The following is a 23,804-nucleotide window of genomic DNA, read 5'->3' on the forward strand; positions in this document are numbered from 1 at the left end:
AAATCGAGTAGGATGTTAAAATTGTTTTGAAGCCATAATGTAATATTCTGCACATAACTGTGTGAAAATTAGGCTTTATTAATAAAAACTGTGTGTAAATCATACTTTATAAAGTATGATAGTAAAGTATGAAATCATACTATACAAAAGGAATTTCAACTGGAAACTGCCGCTTTTTCAGTTTAGCAAAAATGTATATAGAGGCACGTATTTCCAATGAGCCTATGCTGTGCAGTGAACTTTAGAAAGCCTCCACCTTCCCCAGCTCCACCTGTATAGATCTGCTATGGGGTAATTTCATGTATGTTATAGACCTTTTCTCCTGAGTAAACGATGAGCATTACGAATTCTAACATCAGATTGGATGCTTTTCTGTAGTAAGGCACTGACAAATTACGTTATTGCGACGTGCTTTTTAAAAACATTTTAATAGGTTTAACACTAGATTAACAACTCGGAATATACGCTACTTTGACTAGAAACACTGGAGATTGTAAATGCAAAGCATTCTTCAGGTTAAGAGTCAGGCGTGATTTCCACGCTCGTCTATATGTGGGGCTATTTCATATGCTATATATGCGGCAGCAGCAGTATTTCCTACATGCTCACAGCAGCATGTTTGTAAATGTACTGGCAGCAAATTTATTTCGACAAGACCAAACACTAACATTGCCAATGTTGGCATTCTAAACTCTCTGAGAGTTGTCATAACAGAAATGTTTTACTATCAATTTTGATTTCACGCATCCTTGCTGAATAAATATTAAAATGTTAAAATTTTAATAAACCAACATGTAAATTAGGATTAGCATTTTTAACACTGTAAATATATTCCAAGAATCTGTAATTCTGTACTTAGACATGTGTTGACAGTGGAGCTCATATAAACCTTATTCATGAGTACACACTACAGTAGGTTGTCTCTGATCTGGATAAATCTAGAAATGGCATCATACTTGCAGAAAACATTCACAGGTTTGAGTTCTGGGGTCGTGTCTTCAATAAGGGATGAAAATAACTGCCCGTTTCTTACTTTCCTTATCATTTCTTCATAAAGGCAGGCAACGTCTGCTCTGATGAATCAATGTGGTGGAACATCATTAAAACTTCTAGGAATCATTTGACTTTCAAATTGAAATGGAATATTGTTTTTTTTTTTTCAATCTTTTCAAATGTGTGTGTCTGCCAGTGCACTGTAATACTCATGGTAACTCTGTTCTGGGATCTGTTGTTTGTTAAACCATGGAGAAAGAGGCACTGGAGCGCCAAGCACACAATGAATTTTAATGAAGATGTAGAGAAAGAGAAAGCCATTTCTGCTGGAAAGTTAGACTTTTTGATTTGGAAGAGATGGGTTGAAATTCATCAGACACAGGTTTCGTGATATACTTTAAAAAGCAGGAGAAATGTATCAGGGGAGCCAGGTTTCAAAATGATTTAATTAATCTACTTTCTGAAAGTTTAATTAAACAATGTGGTGAGAAAAAAAAAACGGTCTTTTCCAACTGTAGGGCATTTCATGCCACACTTAACCCTGGGTTATGGTCTAACCCTCAAGAATCCAATGTCTCACTCTTATAATTCTGAATGCAATGCTTTTAACCCTGGGTTATGGATTTTGTCAGCCAAAGTGTGTCCACCCAGACCTACAATTTATCCCATCTGACCTTCAGTTATAAATACTACTTACCATGGTCTTTTGACACAGACTTGCACATCTTATCAGAGTTTTGGGAAATGCTTCCTGACAGTTCAGAGTTTCTGCTTGGTGTCTCACTCTGAATCGTCTGAGTCTGGTTAACTGCTTCTTCGGTTCTCTCCTTTTAAAAGAGGTAAAAACACAAATGCTGTATGTATATATAAGTTTCTCGTGTTTACATCACTATTAAAAACCTTAAAAAAAAAACAATAGTAGTAGAAACAGCTGTTACAGCTGTAAGCTTAAATCTAGTAATTATGCGTAATGTCTGACAGGAATATTATCAACATACCTTTAAAACATCCACACTGACTTTCTGAAAATTTTTGGACTTGTACTCTTGCATGCGCAGGTGGTTTTCTTGATATTTTTCCTCCACAATTTGCCTAGAGTAAGACAAAACCTGTATTTAGGGTTAGACTTCACACAAACAGTTTGATTCTTCACTTGCTCATGAATAGATCCTCTCCAGTGAATGGGTGCCGTCAGAACGAGAGTCCAAATAGCTGATAAAAACATTACAATAATTCAGAAGCAATCAAAGCAATCAGTTAATATCTAATGAAGTGAAAAGCTAAGAAACAAATCCACCACTAAGAGATTTTTAACTTTAAACCGTCACGTCTGACCAAAACAACAGTCCATAATCCATAATATTGCTTTTTCCAGTGAAAAAGTCTATCCCCTGTTGACCTCTCACTTCAAAATTCACTGACATCATTTAGAATGGTTCTGGACTGTTTTTGATTCTAAACAAGGCTTGGTCTGCCAGCATTTCTCTCCTGATTAAGACAACATAAACATATTCATTGCAGAAATTATATTATGGATAGAGGATTTAAGATCCTAATGACGGAGGTATATTACAAAACACTCAGCTTGTCACGGCACAAGACATTAATTGATGGACTGGATTAGTTATTATTGTGATGTTTTTATCCCATTCTGAGGGCACCCATTCACAGCAGAGGATCCATTGGTGAGCAAGTGATGTACTGCTAAATTTCTCTAAATCTTCTCAGATGAGCAAATAACCTCATCTACATCTTGGATTGCCCTATGTTCTTCTGAAAATCTAACCTTCTGTGTAGCACATACAGTATGCTTGCATATATTTCAGAGTAGTCAATGTGCAGCTTGTATATCAGTATAGTTGTCCCATAAAATGTCAATTATTGTCAAAATAGCTGGCAACAAATGTGAATACACCCTAATTAAACTTGTCCAAAGTGTCAATATTTTGTGTTAGCACCATTGTTATCTGGTACTGCCTTAATCATCCCTGACATGAAATTGACCAGAGCTGCAGAGGTTTTTGCTGGGATCCTCTTCCACTCTTCACAGAGCTGCTGGACGTTGGACACATGGTGCTTCTCCACCTTCCGCTTAAGGGATACCCCACAGATGCTTAATAGGGCTCAGGTCTGGAGACTGCCACCCCATCACCTTCAGCTTCCTCAGCAAGGCAGTTGTCATCTTGGTGGTGTGTTTGGGATCGTTATCATGTTGGAAAACGGCCTAGTTTCTGGAGGCCTAGTGTTCTACTTCACAATGTACAGTACATAATGGAATCCATGTTTCCCTCAATGAACTGCAGCTTCCCAGCACCAGCAGCACTCATGCAGCCCCAGACATGATGTTACTACCACCATGTTTGACTGTAGGCAAGACACACTTTTCTTGGTACTCCTCACCAGGGCATCGCCTCACATGCTGGACACGATCTGAGCCAAACAAATTTATCTTATAGTCTCATCAGACCACAGGACATGGTTCCAGTAATTCATGCTCTTGGACAGGTTGTCTTCAGCAAACTGTTTGCGGGTTTTCTTGTGAGCCCGCTTCAGATGAGGCTTCCTTCTGGAATGGTATGAGTACAGACAAGCTGAACTTCTACTTCTGCAACCTTTAAAGCAATGCTGGCAGCACTCATGCGCCTGTTTTATTAAGCCAGGTTCTGCACGTGACACACAGAACGAGAACTCAACTTTGTTGATCAACCCTTGCAAGGCCTGTTCCGAATTGAGCCCATCTTGGAAAACCTCTGTATGACCATGACCACTGTAGTGCAACTCAGTTTCAGGGTGTTGCTGAACCTCTGATAGTCTTGGCCATCTTTGTGGAGAGCAACAATTTTAATTCTCAAATCCTCAGAGAGTTCTTTGCCATGAGATGCCATGTTGAACATCCAGTGGTCAGTATGAGAGAATTGTACTTGGAGCACCTAATTATAACTGCTCTAATAGAAGATACACAACTTTGTATGGTCCTTTCAAGCAGACAAAAACATAAACATCATGAATAGGACATGTGGCTTTGCATGGTTAAACAACATACTGTTGTTATCACTTAGGGTGTACTCACTTTTGTTGCCAGCTATTTTGACAATAATGGCTGTATGTTGAGTTATTTTCAGAGGACAGAAAATCTATACAGCTATACAAGCTGCACATTGACTACTCTAAAATATATCTAAGTTTCATTTAGTATTTACTCTTGAGTAGATATACTAAAATGGTTGCTGAAATGTGAGGAATGTGCTCACTTTTGTGATATACTTTAAATGACAGTATTTTATTTCATAAGTAAACAAAATTTATGAAATAATATAGTGTAACAATGTGCATGATATATCAGTTTGTTTTTGAGCATGGCATATGACTGACCATTGACTGTTCCTATTCTATCAGTGCATCACATATTACACAACGAATCAGTGCTGACGTGAGACATGCTGCCAAAAATCCTTGCACCGTGAAAACAGAAAAGCCCTGACACTCATGCTAACTGTATGGAATATGAACTGCGAGTCACATTTGATTAACATTCAGTGTGACACGGTCAGCGCAATGAACGTCACTCACTTCAGCTTTCTTGCTTTCTCATCCGCTGCTTGCAGTTTCCGGAGCCGCATGCGTTCTCTCGGGCTCATTTTCTGCACCTCTGATCTCTCCCGCAGCGTCTGCAGATGTACCTTCTTCTGCCTGTGGGGTTCAAGGACTACATTTACTGAAATGGCTAATGATGACTACTCCTTTGCTTTATAGACATTGTTTGAACTCAGAGCTGATGTGCTAAAGTTGTTGATGTTCATGAACTTGCCAGTGGGGTTTATTAGTCAGCAAATATATTAGTTTGCTATTACTAAAATGTGGAAAAGGAATAAGAAAAAGAGAATGTGTGTCCATATTTTTTGACTGGAAGTGTATTTATAATTCCAACACACACACACACACACACACACACACACACACACACACACACAGAGTAGAATCCAAACAAGGAAAAGTGTATCATTAGGTTATTCATGAGAACTTGTGTTAGACAGCTTCAGATGCTTTGTGTGCAGTCTTTGGACACCAAGCATACTAGAATGGTGTTTGAATGAGTTAATGAGCAAAAGGTTCAGTCCGATTTCTCAGTTTAAGTTAAGGCTGCATATCACAAAATGCAAATGGGTTAGCTTTATGCCTTATAGTGAAGACATAAAGGTCCAAAGGAACTCGCTCATTTTTGATACATACTGTAAAACAAAATATGTCCCACAAATATTGTCAAAATTATGATGTGCATTATCACTTACTACCTGTAAAACCATGTTCTTATACAACAACATAGATCAATACTTCATGAATACTTTAGTATTGAATATTCAAATATAAATAATATAATATATTCAAATAATATAAATGTACTGTGTCTGAAATGCATCTCTTATGTCCAACAAGGCTGCATTTATTTAATTAAAAAACAGTAAAAGCAGTAATACTGTGAAATATTAGAACAATTAGAACATAATTTAATATACACTGCAGTTTGGGATCAGTGGGATTTTTAATGTTTTTATTTTAAAGTCTCTTATCCTCAAAGTTCTATTCATTTAATAAAAAAATACAGAAAAAGTAATATTATAAAATATTATTGCAATTTAAACAAGTTTTCTATTTTATTATACTTATTATAAAACTTCATCAGCCACTACTCCACCTTTCAGTGTCACAGGATCCTCCAGAAATCATTGTAATATGCAGGTTTATTATCAATGTTGGAAACAGTTGTGCTGCTTAATATTTTTTTGGAACATGTAATTCTTTTTTCAGTATTCTTTGATTAATAAAACGTTAAAAAGAACAGCATTTATTTAAAATAGAAATCAATATAAGAAATCAATATATCACTTTTCAATCAATTTAAAACATCCTTGCTGAATAGAAGTATAATTCTGTCAAAGAAAGAAAAAAAAAATTACTGACTCCAAACTTTGAACGGCAGTGTATACTGTTACAAAAAAATTACAATTTTAAACAAATGCGGTTCTTTTTAACATTTTATTAATCAAAGAATGCTGAAAAAGTGTCACAGGTTCCAAAAACATTGATAAATCAGCATATCAGAATTCTGAGGGATCATGTGACATTAAAGACTGAAGTAATGATGCTGAAAATTCAGGTTTGCATCACAGGAATAAATTCTATTTATTAAAATAGAAAACCACTATTTTAAATTACAATAATATTTCACAATATAACAATTTTTTCTGTATTTTTAATCAAATGAATGCAGCCTTGATGAGCAGAAAATACTTCTTTAAAAAAACATTAAAATCTTACTGATCTCAAACTTTTGAATGGCAGTGTATTTTAAAATGTAATTTATTCTTGTGATGCAAAGCTGAATTTTCAGCATCATTACTCCAGTCTTCAGCGTCACATGATTTTTCAGAAATCATTCTAATATGCTGATTTCGAGCTCCAGGAACATTTCTTATTACAGTATTATCAATATTGAAAACAACTGTGCTGCTTAATATTTTGTATTTAGAATATTTGTTTTTGTTTTTTTTAGAATTCTTTAATGAATAGAATGTTCAAAAGTACAACATTTAGTTGAAATAGAAATGTTTTGTAACATGCTAAATGTATTACTGTCATTATGGTTTCCTTGCTAAATAAAAAAAATCACTTTTAAACTTTTTTGCTATCTATTTTGTCCCAGTACTCCAGAATCAATGAACTGTGCTAGATGGATCTCGCTATGCACTGCTGGCTTTAACATTGCATAGATTTTCACTAGGTCATAGCTAATTATGATTGGCACATGCTCTGGTGAAAAAGTTTTTAATTAGCATGGAAAGCGATGACTGAATTAATGAAAGTCTGCTGCTCACAGACTGCCACCTGATTAACATGTTCCAAACACTGGGTACGCAGCAACAGAGCTACATACATATTTTTAGGTCCCCCAAACAAGCCGCTGTAAAAATGACAAAGAAATAAAAGCACAAAACAGTCCTGTTCCCAGAAATCCCTGGTGTAGATAGTGTCATGCATTTCTCAGCTCACAGCATCACTGCAGGAACACAGAAGTGAGACTGCCTGCAAAATATCTCTCTCTCTGAGACTTGTGACTGTGGATTCACTTACAGCGCTCTCAGGATCTCCGACGCATCTTTCTCTCCCCTCATCGACTTGTCTCGCAGTGTCTGGCTAAAAAACTTGTGTTTCATGTTCTGCATTGAGAAAAATAACAAAAGAGATGAAAATCGGTTAATACTGTTCTCTGAGGCCTCGTAAAAGGTAGTGTTTTGTAAAAACGAAGCAAAACAGCAGCTACTTTTCAATCAGGATAAACTGTCGCACAGACTCCAGCGATTCTCAGAACTCTTGAATCAGAGCAAACGGGAAAGGGGTGAGATAGACTGATATTATCCTCTGGGAAGAATCTGCCACGAGCACATTTAAAGAACAATACGAGACATTTGTAAGGCGCAAATTACACAGGCAGAACAAAGACTGAAAACACAACAACAGAGGAGGGAAAAGCCATCAGAGAGTATTGTGTTCGGAGTTGTCGTTTAGATGCCCTTTCCTTCTCTGATTACATGTTTCTGAGATGGTGACGGTGTAATAGCCAGTGGAAGATACATCCCACCAGGCGCTTTCAGATTGGGGTTAGGGGATCACTGGCTTCCAAAGGAAAACGTATTACTAAGCGCCCTGATGTAAACAAGTCAATATGACTGCGAGTGATGAAAGGGTGCTATAACTGCAAATATTGTAACTGAGACGCATTAAACAAGGGCTATAAAAAAATCAATGCACAGGGCCATTACAAGTACATGATAAAGATGACTATAGTGCAATTAAATTTTCACAGTGGGATGGTTTCATAATTCTTTAAGTAATGAAGAATGTTAATGACATGTACAGTAGCTCATTAGATTAGATTTCTACATGATCTTTGGGTTACAGTTATTAAAGAAGTTCACTTCCAGAACAAAAATTTACAGATAATGTACTCACTCCCTTATCATCCAGGATTTTCATGATTTACTTTCTTCAGTCGATCGGTTATTTTATTTTAATTACAATTTATATACTTTTTAACCTTAAAAGCTTGTCTTGCTCTGCCTGAACTTTTTACAGTTCAAGACAGTTAGGGCATGTCGAAAAACTTGATGGAAAAACCGTCTTATTTTCTCCCTCAACTTCAAAAATCATTTTACAATCATCCCACATCGCTGCAGAAGTACCGACCCAATGTTTGCAAAGTGAACATGCAAAGAAAATAGAAAAACACCCTTAACCAAAGAGTGAAACAGTTGTAGGGCGATTTTGAAGTTAAGAGGGAAAATGAGATGGGACTTTTTCGACATACCCTAACTGTCTTGAACATGAGTGTTTGAGGTTAAAAAGTATAAAAAAAAACGATCTCTTAGCTAGATAAGACCCTTCTTCCTCAGCTGGGATCGTTTAGAACTGCATTTGGGATCATTTGAATCCGCATTTAAACTGCATTTTGGAAGTTCAAACTCGGAGCTCCATAGAAGTTCACTATATGGAGAAAAATCCTGAAATGTTTTCCTCAAAAAAACAGTTTCTTTAAGACTGAAGAAAGAAAGACATCAACATCTTGGATGACAAGGGGGTGAGTAAATTATCTGTAATTTTTTGCCCAGGACGTGAACTTCTCCTTTAACAAATTCAAAAACTTTCTGAATTTAAATGTAAAGATTAGGGTAAATTTAACTGATTTTGTCTTCTGGGAGGCATGTAAGTCTCTTCTGGAACTTCTGAAGGGCAGTTGTAAATGCAAAAATGTACACATCTGCATTCTGATCAAAAGTTTACACCCCTGGCTTTTAATGCATCGTGTTTCCTTCTGGAGCATCAGTGAGCGTTCAATGAGTCCCTCAGTTGTCCTCAGTGTGAAAATATGGATCTCAAAATCATAGTCATTGTTGGAAAGGGTTCAAATACACAAAAATGCTGAAAAAACAAAGAATTCATAGGACCTGAAGAATTTTTCTGAAGAAAAGCGGGCAGTTTAACTGTTCAGGACAAACAAGGGACTCATGAACAACTATCACTAAACAAAACAACATAGCTGTGGATCATTCAGGTAATGTAAACTTTTGAAAGGGGTCATTTTTATAAATTAAATTATTAATTTCTCTTTTGGACTATATGTAAACATCGCTTATGTGAATTTTTGTATTCTACTTGTATGCTAAATAAAAAATAACATGCATTTTGTATGATCCCTCTTTATTTTAATAAAATAATTTACATGTTGCAGATTCTGCAAGCTGTATGTAAACTTTTGACCTCAACTTTTTCTTATATGCATAAAAGCTGCATTAGGGCTCACCAATTATAGGATTTTTGTTCACACAATGGACCAGTAGTTTAGATTTTAAAGCCTATAGTGCAATTATATTTTCACAGTGGGATGGTTTCATAATTCTTTATGTAATGAAGAATGCTAATGACATGTACAGTAGCTCTAGGATGTTAAGCAGTCATTAGATTAGATTCCTACATAATCTTTGGGTTGCAGTCATTAACAAGACATCTTGGCTGGATGTGGGCGTTAGAGTTCATGTGATCTGGATGTTTACATCTTATATACTGTATTTGATACAATTATGCATTATTTGCATAATTAAGGAAAGAATTCATTAAGGATTATACAGTACCTGACACAGCTGTGCTAAGCGCTTTGTGATCTGACTCGCTTGACCTCACTTTATTTTATGTTTGATGGGATGCCAGCAGTACTTCAACCACCAACTGTTTATTTTACACAAAGTTGTAAAAATGGCAAGAACCATAATGAATTCGCACCAGGCAGTGCAACAAGACATTTTGGTTTAATTATGCTAATTGACAAAGGCAAAAATACATGAGCACTGTGGGGAAAAAATTTCTTCAATATTTCTTATTTGGATAAAAACTGCTTCAGGACTCAAAAATAATATGTTTTTTTGTTGTACAGTTGGACCAGTAGTTCAGATTTTAATTTCCCTGGCAACATTTTTACTGGCATTAGCTTAAAATAATTTTTGGTTTTATTTAATAACTGGTAGAAGTGGTGGAAAACGTGACAATTGTGAGATACAAACTTGCATTTGCGAGAAAAAAACAAACTTGCAATTGCGAGTTTACTTCATGCAATTCTGAGAAAAAAGTCAGAATTGTGAGTTTATATCTCACAATTCTAAGAAAAAGGACAGAATTGTGAGCTTATGTCTTGCAATTCTGACTTTACAACTTGCTGATGTAAAAACTAACGTTATTCCTCAGAATTGCAAGTTTATGTCTTACACTTCTGAGAGAAAAGGTTAGAATTATGAGTTTTATATCTTGCAATTCTGACTTTATAACTCATTGATGTAATAACTGATGTTGTGTCTAAGAATTCCACGTTTATATCTCACAATTCTAAAAAAAAAAAAAATAAATAAAACGCCAAGTTTGTATCACACTATTCTGAGAAAAAATCTGAATTGTGAGACCAGTCGTTTAGATTTTAACTTTCCCTGGTGACAAGTTTATATCTCACAATTCTGAGTTTATAATTTGCAATTGCAAGTTAATATCATGCAATTCTGAGAAAAAAAGTCCAAATTGTGAGTTTTTTTCTTGCAATTCTGAGAAAAAAGTCAGAATTTCTCACTTTATAACTTGCAACTGTGTTTATATCTTGCAATTCTAAGAAAAAAAATCTGAATTGTGAGTATATATCGCAATTCTAGGAAAAAAGTCAGAATTGTGAATTTATATATGGCAATTCTGACTTTATAACTTGCAGTTGTAAGTTTATATCTTGCAATTCTAGAAAAAAATTGAGACCAGTAGCTCAGATTATAACTTTCCCTGGCAACATTTTTACTGGCATTAGCATAAGATCAGTTTTACTTTTTTTAAATTAACTATTTATTTTTTGCATTTTTAACAAATATAAATATCTTTTTTCCCCAAAATGAAAAGATGCAACAAGTTATTAAGTGTTGGAATATAATGTCCTTATTGTTGAGCTTTGGTCTGTAATTTTATACAGGGGTTGCTTGAGAAAATTGGACCGAATTGAAATCTGTGAAAAACAAATTTATGTAAGCTTCTCAGAGAAAATGGTCCTGTCCAAAAAGGGTTCAGAAACGTTTGCGGAACATTCTGAACTTTTATACATTTACAGACTGATCTATTGTTTGAGAGATGCATAAAAATTCATATATTCCAGGGAACAAGGGCAACTATGAGAAGCCACAATCAATACAACCACCAAGCAGCAACAATGCCAATCACTGACATTTCAAAAGTACAATCTGAAAAGGTTACATGCAGGGTGAGTCAAATGTGATGGCGAATCGATGATGTGATGAGTATGCATAACAGACTTTTAGAAACCTATTGAGCTTGGCCGGCAATCAAAGTCTTCCTGGTGCATCATGGCCCTTCCCATTAACCTTTGAAGCAGATACCCTGAACAGCTGCTCGAATCGGCTGATCTGATTAACGGCGGCTCCTCACCTGCAAGCTCTCCTCAATGAACCTGCTCCTCAGCGCATCTGCTGCCGAGATCCTGCATGAAGAATCCTTTTCTAACATACTGGCACCACAAGAACAGAGAGAGAAAGAGAGAATTATGTTTAAGACCTCATGAAATGCTGATAGGGCTAGTTGAATGCTTCTAAACCTGCTTGGATTTTGCATAATCTGCTTTGAAAAATGTCTGAATCACACAAGCCTTTGATTTGTGTCTATCTGCTCATCCACAGCGGGCAGACGGACAGATATAGCCTGTTGGTGTGGGTTGACATGAGCCCGATTTGTGCCTGGAGCAGGGCAGCATCTGTTTCTGGTACCTTTGCATTAGAGAGTTCAGCTGCCGTGAGTATGGTTCTGGCAGGGATGGAGTAGGTCCCTCTACAATCTTCATCACCACAGCCAAGAAGTTCTGCCCCTCAAAAGCATGCGTCAAACAGCACATCTCATAGAGGATACAGCCTAAAGACCTGCAATTGTGGAACAAATACAGAAGGAGAGTTAAAGAGTTAGTCCATCCAAAATGAGAATTCTGTCATCATCTACTTACCATCACACCATTCCAAATCTGAGTGACTATGACTGAACATAAAAGGAGATATTTTGAAGAATGTTGGTAGCCAAACAGTTTTGGCTCGCCATTGATTTTCGACTGGATTTTTGGTCCACAAAATTAAATTCAAAGGGAACTGTTTGGTTACAATTCTTCAAAACACCTTCTTGTTCTGCAGAATAAAAAAAAGTCATCCCCAAGGCTTGTTTTAATATTTACATATAGCAGCCATGGTAATTTTAGCTATGGAACAGTAAGAGTGGCACTACTGGATCTTAAAGTTTTCAATAGAAAGATTGGGAGGATTTGGCTTAGCGTGTAATAAAATAAGAATATAAAAGAAGAATAAACAATAAAACAGAATAAAGGTATCATTATAATTTAAAAGGTAAAATAAAAATATTATTATAAAAATAATGTTAAAAAATAACAAAATAGCATCATTGTTACACAACATTAAAATCATTGTTTTGTTCATTTGGTTGCTGTAAAAATGGTTTGCTGAACTAGTTTGCACCACTGAAAACCATATGAATCCGAACTCTATGGAAGGCCATTTACATAACTAAATAAAAAAGGTAGTTGCAACTTTTTATCTGAATTCAGAGATTTTTTCTCACAATTGCGAGTTTACATTCTGTTTTTTTTTTCAGAACTATGAGAAAATTAAATCTGAGACATGAAGTCTGTAATAGAACTGTGATATAAACTCGCAATTGCGAGTTATAAAGTCAGAATTGAATTGAAACACAATTCTGACTTTATAACATGACTTTATGTCATGCAATTCTGACATTATATCAAACAATTTTGACTTGTTGAACTGACAATTGCAAGTTTATAGGAAAGGAAAGGAAAGGAAGTGAGGTGAGGCCAAGTATGGTGACCCATACTAGGAATTTGTGCTCTGCATTTAACCCATCCAAGTGCACACACACAGTAGTGAACACACACACACCGTGAACACACACCCGGAGCAGTGGGCAGCCATTGCTGCGGCGCCCGGGGAGCAGTTGGGGGATCGGTGCCTTGCTCAAGGGACTCACCTCAGTCGTGGTATTGAGGGTGGAGAGAGTGCTGTACACTCCCCCCACCTACAATCCCTGCCGGACCTGAGAATCGAACCTGCAACCTTTGGATTACAAGTCCAACTCTCTAACCATTAGGCCACGGCTGCAACTTGAACTTGAACTTTCTTAGAATTGTCAGTTTATATCTCTCAATTCTGACTTTATAACTTGCAATTGCTAGTTTATAACAAGCAATTATGAGTCAGAATTGAGTTTATATCTTGCAGTTCGGACTTTATAAATTGCAGTTGTGAGTTTATATCACGCAATTCTGAGAAAGTCAAAATTGCGAGTTAATATCTTGCAATTCTGACATCATAACTTGCAATTGTGAGTTTATATCACGCAATTCTGAGAAAGTCAGAATTGTGAGTTTATATCTCGCAATTCTGACTTTATAACTCCCAATTGTGAGTTTATATTTTGCAATTCTGACATTATAACTTGCAATTGCGAGTTTATATCATGCAATTCTGAGAAAGTCAGAATTGTGAGTTTATATCTCTCAATTCTGACTATATAACTCGCAATTGTGATTATATATCCTGCAATTCTAACTTTATAACTTGGAACTGCGAGTTTATATCATGCAATTATGAGAGTCAGAATTGTGAGTTTATATCTTGCAGTTCTAACTTTATAACTTGCAATTGCAAGTTGACATCATTGCAACAGCCTTTTTTTAATTCAGTGGCGGAAACAGGCTTCCATAGAATCTATACAATTTGCAATTAGCATTATCCACCTTTTTCCTGAACGTGGAAGTCTTGCCAGACTGAAAAGTTGTTTTCTTTACATTTCCAGTCTCTGGTGTTTCTAGTCAAATTAACATATTTTCTGAGCCTGTAATGTAATATTAAACCTATAAAAATGGTTTTAAAAAGCAGATGGTGCCATAGTTTCATCACTTTACAGTGTTACAGTGACTGTCTTTTTCCAGTATCTCACCAGTTTAATGAGTGGGTAGATGACATAAAGCGATGCGAGGTTAGCTGCATTGAAAACACATAAGGTGCACATTTATAAAGCTCCCAATTGGGGCTAAATTTGTGGGATTTTGTCCACAAAATGATAAGACAACACATTATTCAATGATTTCACACACAGTATAACTTAAGCGCTGCAAGCCATGCTTGTTTTCTTTTGTCACTGTTTACGCGAGGCATACACCAGACCGAAACAGAAGAATTGTCATGCGCCACTCATCGGTTACTCGGAAAAAAGGTGAATCGTAAAAAGGTTCTCTTGCCCTATTTGAAAGAATAGAGAAAAAATATGTAGAATTTGTGTAAGGATGTCTCTATTTTAGCTCACATATCTGCTCTCTATCTCTGTTATGCAGTGACCCCTTTCCTCCAGTGTGCCTGGTGCTTGTGTTCTTACAGACTCGAGACCACAGAGTGAAGAGTCCAATTCCCAATAGTCTGCTTTATAAGTCTGAACAGAGACCCACGGCTCTCAGTTGCACATACACAACGAGGTGATTGCGTGAGGAAAAGCATGACCCTTAAATTAGCAGCTAGTGCCTGTAGCTGTTTGGCAAATGAGATTGTCTTCTCTCTTTCTTCTTCATTCTGTCTTATTGTTTTCTGGTCATTTTTCCCCCTTAGTTTTTCTACTTTACTAATATGCTGTTATCTCACTATTTCCCAGTGGGTCTTGTTTCCCCACATTCCCTCCCTTCATATATCTATCTCGGCACATACAGTAAGTGGAGGGGGAAGAGAGGACAGAGCTCCGGTGGTGTTAAGGGGCTGTCGTGCGAAGATCTTTAAGAGGGAACCTCGCCTTGGTGCCTTTGGAAACGTCTCATGCCATGAATTTATATTCCACACTACCACACATACTATACACACACACAGAGCTCAGCTGCAGATTGTTACAGCTCAGTAAGCAACTGGAAATATCAGAATTCATGCTAATTATGCTTGCCATTTTTCAACTACACCTGATTGCATCTTTCAGATAATTTCTTAGTTAAAATGACTAAAAAAACACTGATGTAATGAGCATTCATGGATTGCCAGAACTCACAAATTTGCAAGACTAGCATTTGACAGCAATCAAAAATAATACCTCATTACTTGCAATTTTGCATAATGATGAATTGTTTTTAAAGATTATAAGTTCGATTCAATGAGGGAATAACTTTTGCAAGTTACTTGCTGAGAACTAAAACAGTTGAAAGATATATCATTAGTCAAATGTGACCCTGAATCACAAGGAACTGAAAAAATGGTGTTAAAACTATTTTGTTTAGAATAATACAAAGAAGAAGAATACAAAACATACTGCAATACTCTTTTTCTATTCATAAAGCTTTGTTTAACTTCAAAACTTTTGTCTACGAATATTGTCAACACAAATAATGTCAAGCATAATCTTTAGATCCTTTAGAAGGTTTTTAATATCATAAGAAGCATAAATTCAGTCAAGTGTGTCCAAAATTTTGACTAAGTGTACTGTACTGCAAATGTAAAACTTATGCAATGCAAACCCCAAAGTTTTGGTTGGTTAAAAATAAACTGAAATGACTCTATGGTTCTGTTATGCTTACCAGATGTCTGATTTGGAGTCGTATCCTCTGTGGCTAAGGGCTTCAGGGCTCATGTAGTACGGCGTACCTGTGAAGGTGGTCGCCAGGTCACATGATCCCATCAGCAGACAGGATACACCAAAGTCACCTTTAAAAGGGTTTAAAATAGATATATTAACATAACACATTTTAAAAAAATTAGTTCTGCAGACTAAAAAAACATCCAAGTTAAAATATATACAGTCATGGCCAAAAGTTTTGAGAATGACACAAATATTAGTTTTCACAAAGTTTGCTGCTAAACTGCTTTTAGATCTTTGTTTCAGTTGTTTCTGTGATGTACTGAAATATAATTACAAGCACTTCATACGTTTCAAAGGCTTTTATCGACAATTACATGACATTTATGCAAAGAGTCAGTATTTGCAGTGTTGGCCCTTCTTTTTCAGGACCTCTGCAATTCGACTGGGCATGCTCTCAATCAACTTCTGGGCCAAATCCTGACTGATAGCAACCCATTCTTTCATAATCACTTCTTGGAGTTTGTCAGAATTAGTGGGTTTTTGTTTGTCCACCCGCCTCTTGAGGATTGACCACAAGTTCTCAATGGGATTTAGATCTGGGGAGTTTACAGGCCATGGACCCAAAATTTCAACGTTTTGGTCCCCGAGCCACTTAGTTATCACTTTTGCCTTATGGCACGGTGCTCCATCGTGCTGGAAAATGCATTGTTCTTCACCAAACTGTTGTTGGATTGTTGGAAGAAGTTGCTGTTGGAGAGTGTTTTGGTACCATTCTTTATTCATGGCTGTGTTTTTGGGCTTTTGGGTGTTGTGTTTCCAAGACTTTTGGAAGATGGCCTGGTGTCAAGAAGGGCAGCAAAGAAGCCACTTCTCTCCAAAAAAAACACCAGGGACAGATTGAAAGTTCCTATAAGGGTTCTGAAAGTTTGTATGCACATGAACACAGCTCCGTCATTACAAATGCACAATGTGAGGTATATAAACATCAAATATAACAAGTCACGTCATACAAAAAAAAATGCTGCTCTGCATAGGCAATCGCTTTACCTGGGTCGGTGAAGTACAATTCTTCTCCACTGTAAGAGACCCGCAACTTTGCAGGGTATAGACGTTTTTCCTGAACACGGAAGTAAGTCCGACTCTTAACTGAAAGAATGCTTTGCATTTCCGGTCTGCATTGTTTCTAGTCAAATTAGGGTATATTCCGAGCTAATAAACTAATGTTAAACCTATTAAAATGTTTTTAAAAAGCACATGGCTCCATAGCGCCATCACTTGGCAATGTCGCAATGACCGTCCTTTGTCAGTGTCTAACTTTAATGAGTGTGTAGATGACACGAAGCAGCGGACGTTAGCTACATTAAAAACAGATGGACGCTATTTGAATGGGTTCCTATGGAGACCGGAACAGAAAAGCATTCAATCTGACGTTAGAATTCGTAATAGCGGCGCTCATCGTTTATTCAGGAAAAAGGTCTATAAAAATCCGAAGGGGACTCCTGGTTGATTTCGCAATAGGTCTTTCGCTCGGTTAAAACGGGCGCGTTGCTTCAGTATGGCAATCTCCAAAGAGAGCGCATTCTTCAACAGGTGCGCAATGAATTCTGTAGCTTTGCGCCCAGTCTCCTCGTCCTCTTTAATATTCAGAATGAGCAAATTCTGCCTTCTACTGCGACTTTCCAGATCCGTACATTTCTCTGTGAGTTGGGAGACGCTGCTTGTTAGCTTTTCTACCTCTTTTTGTAACTGGGAAACCGTGTCAGATGTAAAAGTTGCGCTACGTTCAAGCTCTGACATTGTTTTAGCTTGTTCGTCCATCGTGTTTTTCATGGTAGAGATTGTAACATCAGTCTCTTTTTTAAAGCAGCTAGTTCTGCTTTGATGGAGATGGAGAATTGGTCTAGTCTTTTGTCGATGACCTCAACTATCTCCGACTTAAATAGCAGAAAGTTTGATTGTAGAGCAGCTATCCCTTCTAGCACTGCCTTGTTAGCCTCTGTGCAAACCTCATCGCTGCTGTGATCTTGAATCTCCCTCGGGGTTTCTGTCGTTTGTTCTGCGTTTCTTTTTGGTTTGTTTGGCATCTTAAGTGATTACTCTAAACTCAATGACATGACAGTAAAATATTATTTAGTTTAGCTCACATATATCATTAAAAATTACGGAGCCGTCTTAACGTGCATCCTACTCTCAAATCGCGTCTCCCGGAAGTCCGGAAGAAACATTTTAACTGTGTGAAGCACTTTGACTATAACTTGAAAATATCTTACATAATCCTGACATGATACATGAGTTTTCTCAATGTTTCGTTTTTTTTTTTACAGTGTGATCTGAGAAATAGTTCAAAGCAAACCTGGTTATTTTGGCAGGTTAAGGCTCAAATTGACGTAAAGCAACACAAATGCACAGATTAGCGTTCAAGTGAGTCTGCTGTACAAAAGAATGTCATACTTCAAGAATACACAAATCCATTATTCTACACTAAAATGAGCTAAAAGTGACTTTATGCTGACAAGTTCATAACAAAAAGTATGACAGGAAATTTTGAAGTCCATCAGTGCACTGTAACTGAAAATATATAAAAAGGATCTTGCTCTTCTTTCATTCTGTAAAAACTATCTGACATAGGTGACCCGTCATACATTTTTTTACTGGGTAATGATCTTGTTTCTTTGTAGATGAATGTCTTAACTGTCATAAAAGAAGGGCTTGTTTTACCAAATGGGAGGGCTTTTGGTGCCATTAAAAGTTGCTTTTAAAAGCACTGCCAGAACATCAAACAAACATCAAGCATCCTTTGCGAAGCAGAGCTTACCTATCTTAACAATGTTCTTCCTTAGAAATATATTTTTGGCCTTTAGATCTCTGTGAAGTATTCTCCTGTTTAAGCAAGACAAACAAGAATCAATAGTCACAGAAGCTGCAAGGAGCATGGATAGAGGTGTTTACCATTGTGGCCATATTTGTCTTGTAAAGTGCAAACTTTAGTGTAAGGGCGAGCTGTGAAAGACTTAAAATAAATACATTTGAATGTAAACAGAAAATAGGTCAGTTATGAATTATTCAAGGGAAAAAAGACAGTGGTGTTTACCTCTGATGTATGTAATGAACTCCCAACAAAAGCTGGCAGAGCCATTCACAGACCTGAGGCTCTGATAACGTCTGGCCTGTGTGTTTCAGCTCTTCCAACTTACAGTCCAAGTCTTTGTCCTGTGGAACAAAGAGAAATTAAAGAGGCACAAAATGTTATACATGATCAAAATCAATCTTTTTTTGCATGAAGCACTGGGAATCCTGGCTACACAGTGCAGACAAAAAGTAGATTAAGTAAACAGTCTTTGTTCCCAAAAAGATACTTCAAAGAGTAATACTGTGGTGGTCTCTTATGTGTACATTCTCTCTGATCTCTCTGTTTGCATTAGTGGATTGTGAAGTTGTCTTTAAGAGTGTGAGTCTTTGGGCATCTATTTACACTTCAGACAAACCCACATTTTCCAGCTCACACACACACACACACACACACACACACACACACACACACACACACACACACACACACACACACACACACTGGCAGCACGATGCCCGGAGTCTCCCGAGACCTCTGCAGAGAGCATGAGAGAGAGCAAGAGAGAAAGAGACCCCACTGCTAATGATCAAAGACGATTAAAAATAATTCTGAGTGTCAATTAAAAAGATAGAATATTCATTTTTGGAAGAACTATCATAATTACCGGCCTACTAAGTGTCATTTCAATCCTTTATCACTTTTTTTTCTTCCATGGAGCATAAAAGAACACACTGTATCATGCCTGCAGCTTTACAACCAAATGAACTGAGATGATAATCAAATATGCTCTCATAAAATGTTGACTCTCTGTCTCAAGAGCAATAAAAAAAGTCAGATTCTTTAGTTCATGGAAATAAACAACTCACCGGTAAAAAAAAAAATCTTTTGCATTTAGTGCAAATTAGTGCATAATGCTCTCACCTTCAAGTATTTTTAGTCAGATATATACAAAATAACATCAGTTAAAAAATAGTTCACCCAAAAATTGGCTAAAAATAAACCCTCAGGCCAAGACGTAGAGAAGTTTGTTTCTTCATCAGTACAGATTCTGAGAAATTAAGCATTACATCACTTGCTCACCAATGGATCCTCTGTAGTGAATGGGTGCCATAAGAATGAGCATTCAAACAGCTGATAAAAACATTGCACTAATCCACATGGAATTCACACTAGGACTGCCACTAATGATTATTTTAGTAATCAAGTAATCAGTCGGTTATTATGATGATTAATCAGTGAATCGGAAAATTATTTATTCTTTTTTTTTTTTGGTAATTAAATAGACCTAAGCAAACAATAGCCTTGATGACTTAAATTACTTAAAATTAGTGGTGGGCATAGATTAATATTTTTAATCTAGATTAATCTAGATTAAATCTTGAAATTAATCTAGATTAATCTAGATTAAAATGGCTAATTTGAATTATGCTGAAGGCATTCAGAATATGTGTGCTACCCAAATAATGACTAAAATTAAGTCTTCGAGAACGGGTTTCTCAAGCCAGGTGGCACATTAGACCAGGCGCTCATCTCCTGTTTCCAAAATGCATTACAAACTGCTTGACAATTGCATTTACAACACAATTAACTATACAAACTTGTGTAACCAAGTACTTCTGCGCAAAAGGCTGTACGACGTGCGCGTTCCAGTAAAATACACAGGCGCGCGGGTATGGATTATGTGATGATGCGTGCATCTTCCAATAAACTGCGTTGCTTTTAGAAGCGTCAATTCAGTTGTTGCATATAGTTTAATGTCTTTATTTCGGGATTATCAAAGTAAATTATAACTCAAACTTGAGATTTTACTGGGGCACAGCAGATTTTCACTGGGGCACGTGCCCAAGTAAAAAGGGTCTAGCAACGCACGCACCTGCCCTGAAGCGGCTAACTGCATCCGTGTCTGCGCGTCTCATTTGATGTGGTCATTTCACAGAAGTTGAAGACTTGTTCTCGCCCCCTACGTTGCAATTCAACTAGATATACGTCATCCGCGCTAAAATATCAAGGTGAAAGTCATCATATCTTGCGTAGTTTAGACCCAGCTCCCAACCCAACTTTGAGAATAGATTAACGGCGATATTTTTTTTATCGCGCGATATGAGTCTCACGTTAACGCAGCACGTTAACGCCGATAACGGCCCACCACTACTTAAAATACATATATAATAGCAATGAGACAATAATAGTTAGTTCAAATAAAGTATCAAAAGCATCATCATGTGGGTTTTTTTAACAAAACTGTTAAAATACATAATGTATTATAAACAATAGAACTAATGTACATCATACATTATAAACAAATGACTGCAGAGGAAGCCAAAGGGCTAACGATTGTTTATCCACTTTACAGCGTAATCTAATATTTGTTTAATATTGCCTAAACAACATTTAATTCAAATGTCCACTTAACCATTAGTATTAGGCAAATTCTTTATTACAGAAATGCTACAGCCCCTGTAACTTCTTAAATATGTAGAACTCAAAACATGTAAGCTTTTATTTTGAAATTGTGATGAAATTAGTATATTAAGAAAGATAATAATACATTTATTCTGTATTTGCATGGGTTTATAAATGATTTACTCTACAAATCTGATGAAATGGTGAATGTTGCGTTCCCAGATGAACATTTTAATAAACCCAAACTTGCAGCAATATGCAGAGATGGAGTTTGAGACGCTCCACACATTTAATGATAATTGTTTGTGTGGAGCAGCATTTACTGCGAAGGGAGCCAATCTGAGCTGCACCTATGTAACCTACATGCATATACATTTTTAAAAGGCATGTTAAACCTGCTTTGCATATATTTATTTCATTGTATTGTAGCACTTGTGAATTCATAATTGCATTATTCTTTTTTATTTTAAATGGGTTTAATATATCATGCAGTCTTGGAAAACGGTCTCAACTGAGAAATATTCCACTTCTGTATTTTGCCGGTTATTCGTCACGGGGCAAAATTGTAGTAATCGAATTGAATCGAGGGATTGTGACTCTAATCCACACATCCATCATTAAGACAAATCTGGCTACTTTGAAACTAGTGCATTTTCGTTTTAAAAGCTTTACTTTTGCTACAGTTACTCCTGTCATTTATACTACTGTTTCTATTTCAGCCCTTGAAAACCTTCAAAAACATAGGACCAAAATAGAGACTTTTGGTTACTTCTCTTAAATAAGACATCCTTGATGATATATGTAGCCCGAATGGCCATGTGACATGCATTTTCGGTTGTGTAGTTTTAAAATAAAAAAACGAATAAGTGTGAACAGGGCCTTAATCAGGAGAGAAATATGCACAGATCATGCACCGTACAATCGAAAACAGTTCTAAACAAATATGTGACCTTGGACGACAAAAAAAACAAGTCTTAAGTAGCATATTTCCAGAATTATCCAAAAATACATTGCATTGGGACAAAATTATAATTTTTTGTCTTTAATGCAAAAAAATCATTAGGATATAAAGTAAAGATCCATGGAGATATTTTGTACATTTCCTACTTTGAATATATAAAAAAATATAATTTTTTATTAGTAATATGCATTGCTAAGAACTTTATTTGAACAACTTTTAAGGCACCCTCAGATTCCAGATTTTCAAATAGATTCAATAGATCTCAGCCAAATATTGTCCTATCCTAACAAACCAAACTTTTTACTCAGCTTTCAGATGCTGTATAAATCTCAATTTCAAAAAACTGACCCTTAAGATTTGTTTGACAATGATGAATTTCTTTGTTATAAACATGCAGCTTTATTTTGAATGATCATTCAAAGTACCCATTGAGTTTGAACGCCCATCAGTGCAAATGAGATACAAAGCTATGATGGAGCAAAAGTTTGAAAAAAACATGAGCATTTTTATTATTTTGGGTAAACTATTCCTTAAATGTACAATAATGGAATCAGAATGAGCATATAAACATGCGGCATAGTTAAGTATCTCTCTGTTTTGCCTCCAAAAGAATAATCAATCCCACTAATGATACGAACGAAGCGGAGCTCAGTTTGAACACAGAGCTGAACTCAGCAGCCCTCATTTCAATAACAACAGACATTTGTCAATGTCTCAAGAGAGTGAGTTCCATTAGGAAAGTCTTCTATTGGTAACACAGTGACGGGCGTGAGTCAGATTAGCACCCAGTGCAGATATACTTCAGGCTTAGCAGTTCATTTGAAATGTCTTCGGATAAGCCCTCCTGCACATTGCCTGAGGGAAGTGTTTGCACAATGTAAGTGGGGCTCGCCACTCGTCCAAGCGAAGGATGATTCGCATTATGAGGGTAATTGGGATTGGCTAATTTGTTGGCCCCCTAATATATTTATCTACGGTTATGACCATCATCACTCAAAAAGCCAAATCGAATGCTTTCAAAAAGCTTTCATCAATGCTTTTCATGAGTGCAATGGTTTAATTGAGCAATGAATTTGGGAATAAGCATTCTAGCATGAAGAAAAGAAATGAAAACATTCCTGTAAGCCAATCATACCTTCATTTCACTTGCTACAAAAAAAAGTGTTTTCATTTATCAGAATGTCATGGATCGGAAATTAAATATATTGAAAGTTTTCAAAGTTTTTGAGCAAATGCATTAGGCAACCGGGGCACCTAGAGTCCAATCTCTAGAAAAGTGGGATGCAAAAACATTAAGGTTACAAACAAGTGCTGTTCTTTATGGAAGCCTGTTCCCTCTCAGTCGGTCTCTTCGACGTCTTGTCGAGACCGACGAATTGGGATATCGCCTGGATAGACCAATCTACTTTGTGTGTAAACTAAACGAGCCAATGAAAATTGGCATGCATGATTGCAGCCAGCTGCGGCTGATCACAGCATGAGCATATAATGAGCAGCAGGTGCCATGCATAGACAAGCTTTCGCTTCGGAGCCGATCATTTCTACGGTGACGAGTCAAGAAGCAGTTGTTTTTTCTTTCTTACCTCCTTTTCTTTTGTGTTGGTGGCACGGCGCTTCAGCGGCGGTGGTCTTCCGTGTCGAGTGGAAGCACACAGCTGGTTT

At 36.6% G+C, this 23,804-nt stretch overlaps 1 protein-coding gene across 1 annotated transcript in view; it reads right to left on the bottom strand.

The window, feature by feature from the left end:
* The window catches only part of nek11 (NIMA-related kinase 11), an 81,595-nt gene that overhangs the window by 35,793 nt on the left and 21,998 nt on the right, over positions 1-23,804 (bottom strand). Inside the window, exons 3-11 of the mRNA XM_073847730.1 lie at positions 18,800-18,918; positions 18,524-18,588; positions 15,707-15,833; positions 11,847-11,996; positions 11,512-11,590; positions 7,123-7,208; positions 4,564-4,683; positions 1,992-2,085; positions 1,691-1,820 (exon numbers count right to left, since the gene is read on the bottom strand). Of these exons, the coding sequence (XP_073703831.1) occupies positions 1,691-1,820; positions 1,992-2,085; positions 4,564-4,683; positions 7,123-7,208; positions 11,512-11,590; positions 11,847-11,996; positions 15,707-15,833; positions 18,524-18,588; positions 18,800-18,918 (970 nt within the window). The remainder of the gene's footprint in view (positions 1-1,690; positions 1,821-1,991; positions 2,086-4,563; positions 4,684-7,122; positions 7,209-11,511; positions 11,591-11,846; positions 11,997-15,706; positions 15,834-18,523; positions 18,589-18,799; positions 18,919-23,804) is intronic.

Source organism: Garra rufa, chromosome 9 (assembly GCF_049309525.1).
Source record: "Garra rufa chromosome 9, GarRuf1.0, whole genome shotgun sequence".
Lineage (NCBI taxonomy): Eukaryota > Metazoa > Chordata > Actinopteri > Cypriniformes > Cyprinidae > Garra > Garra rufa.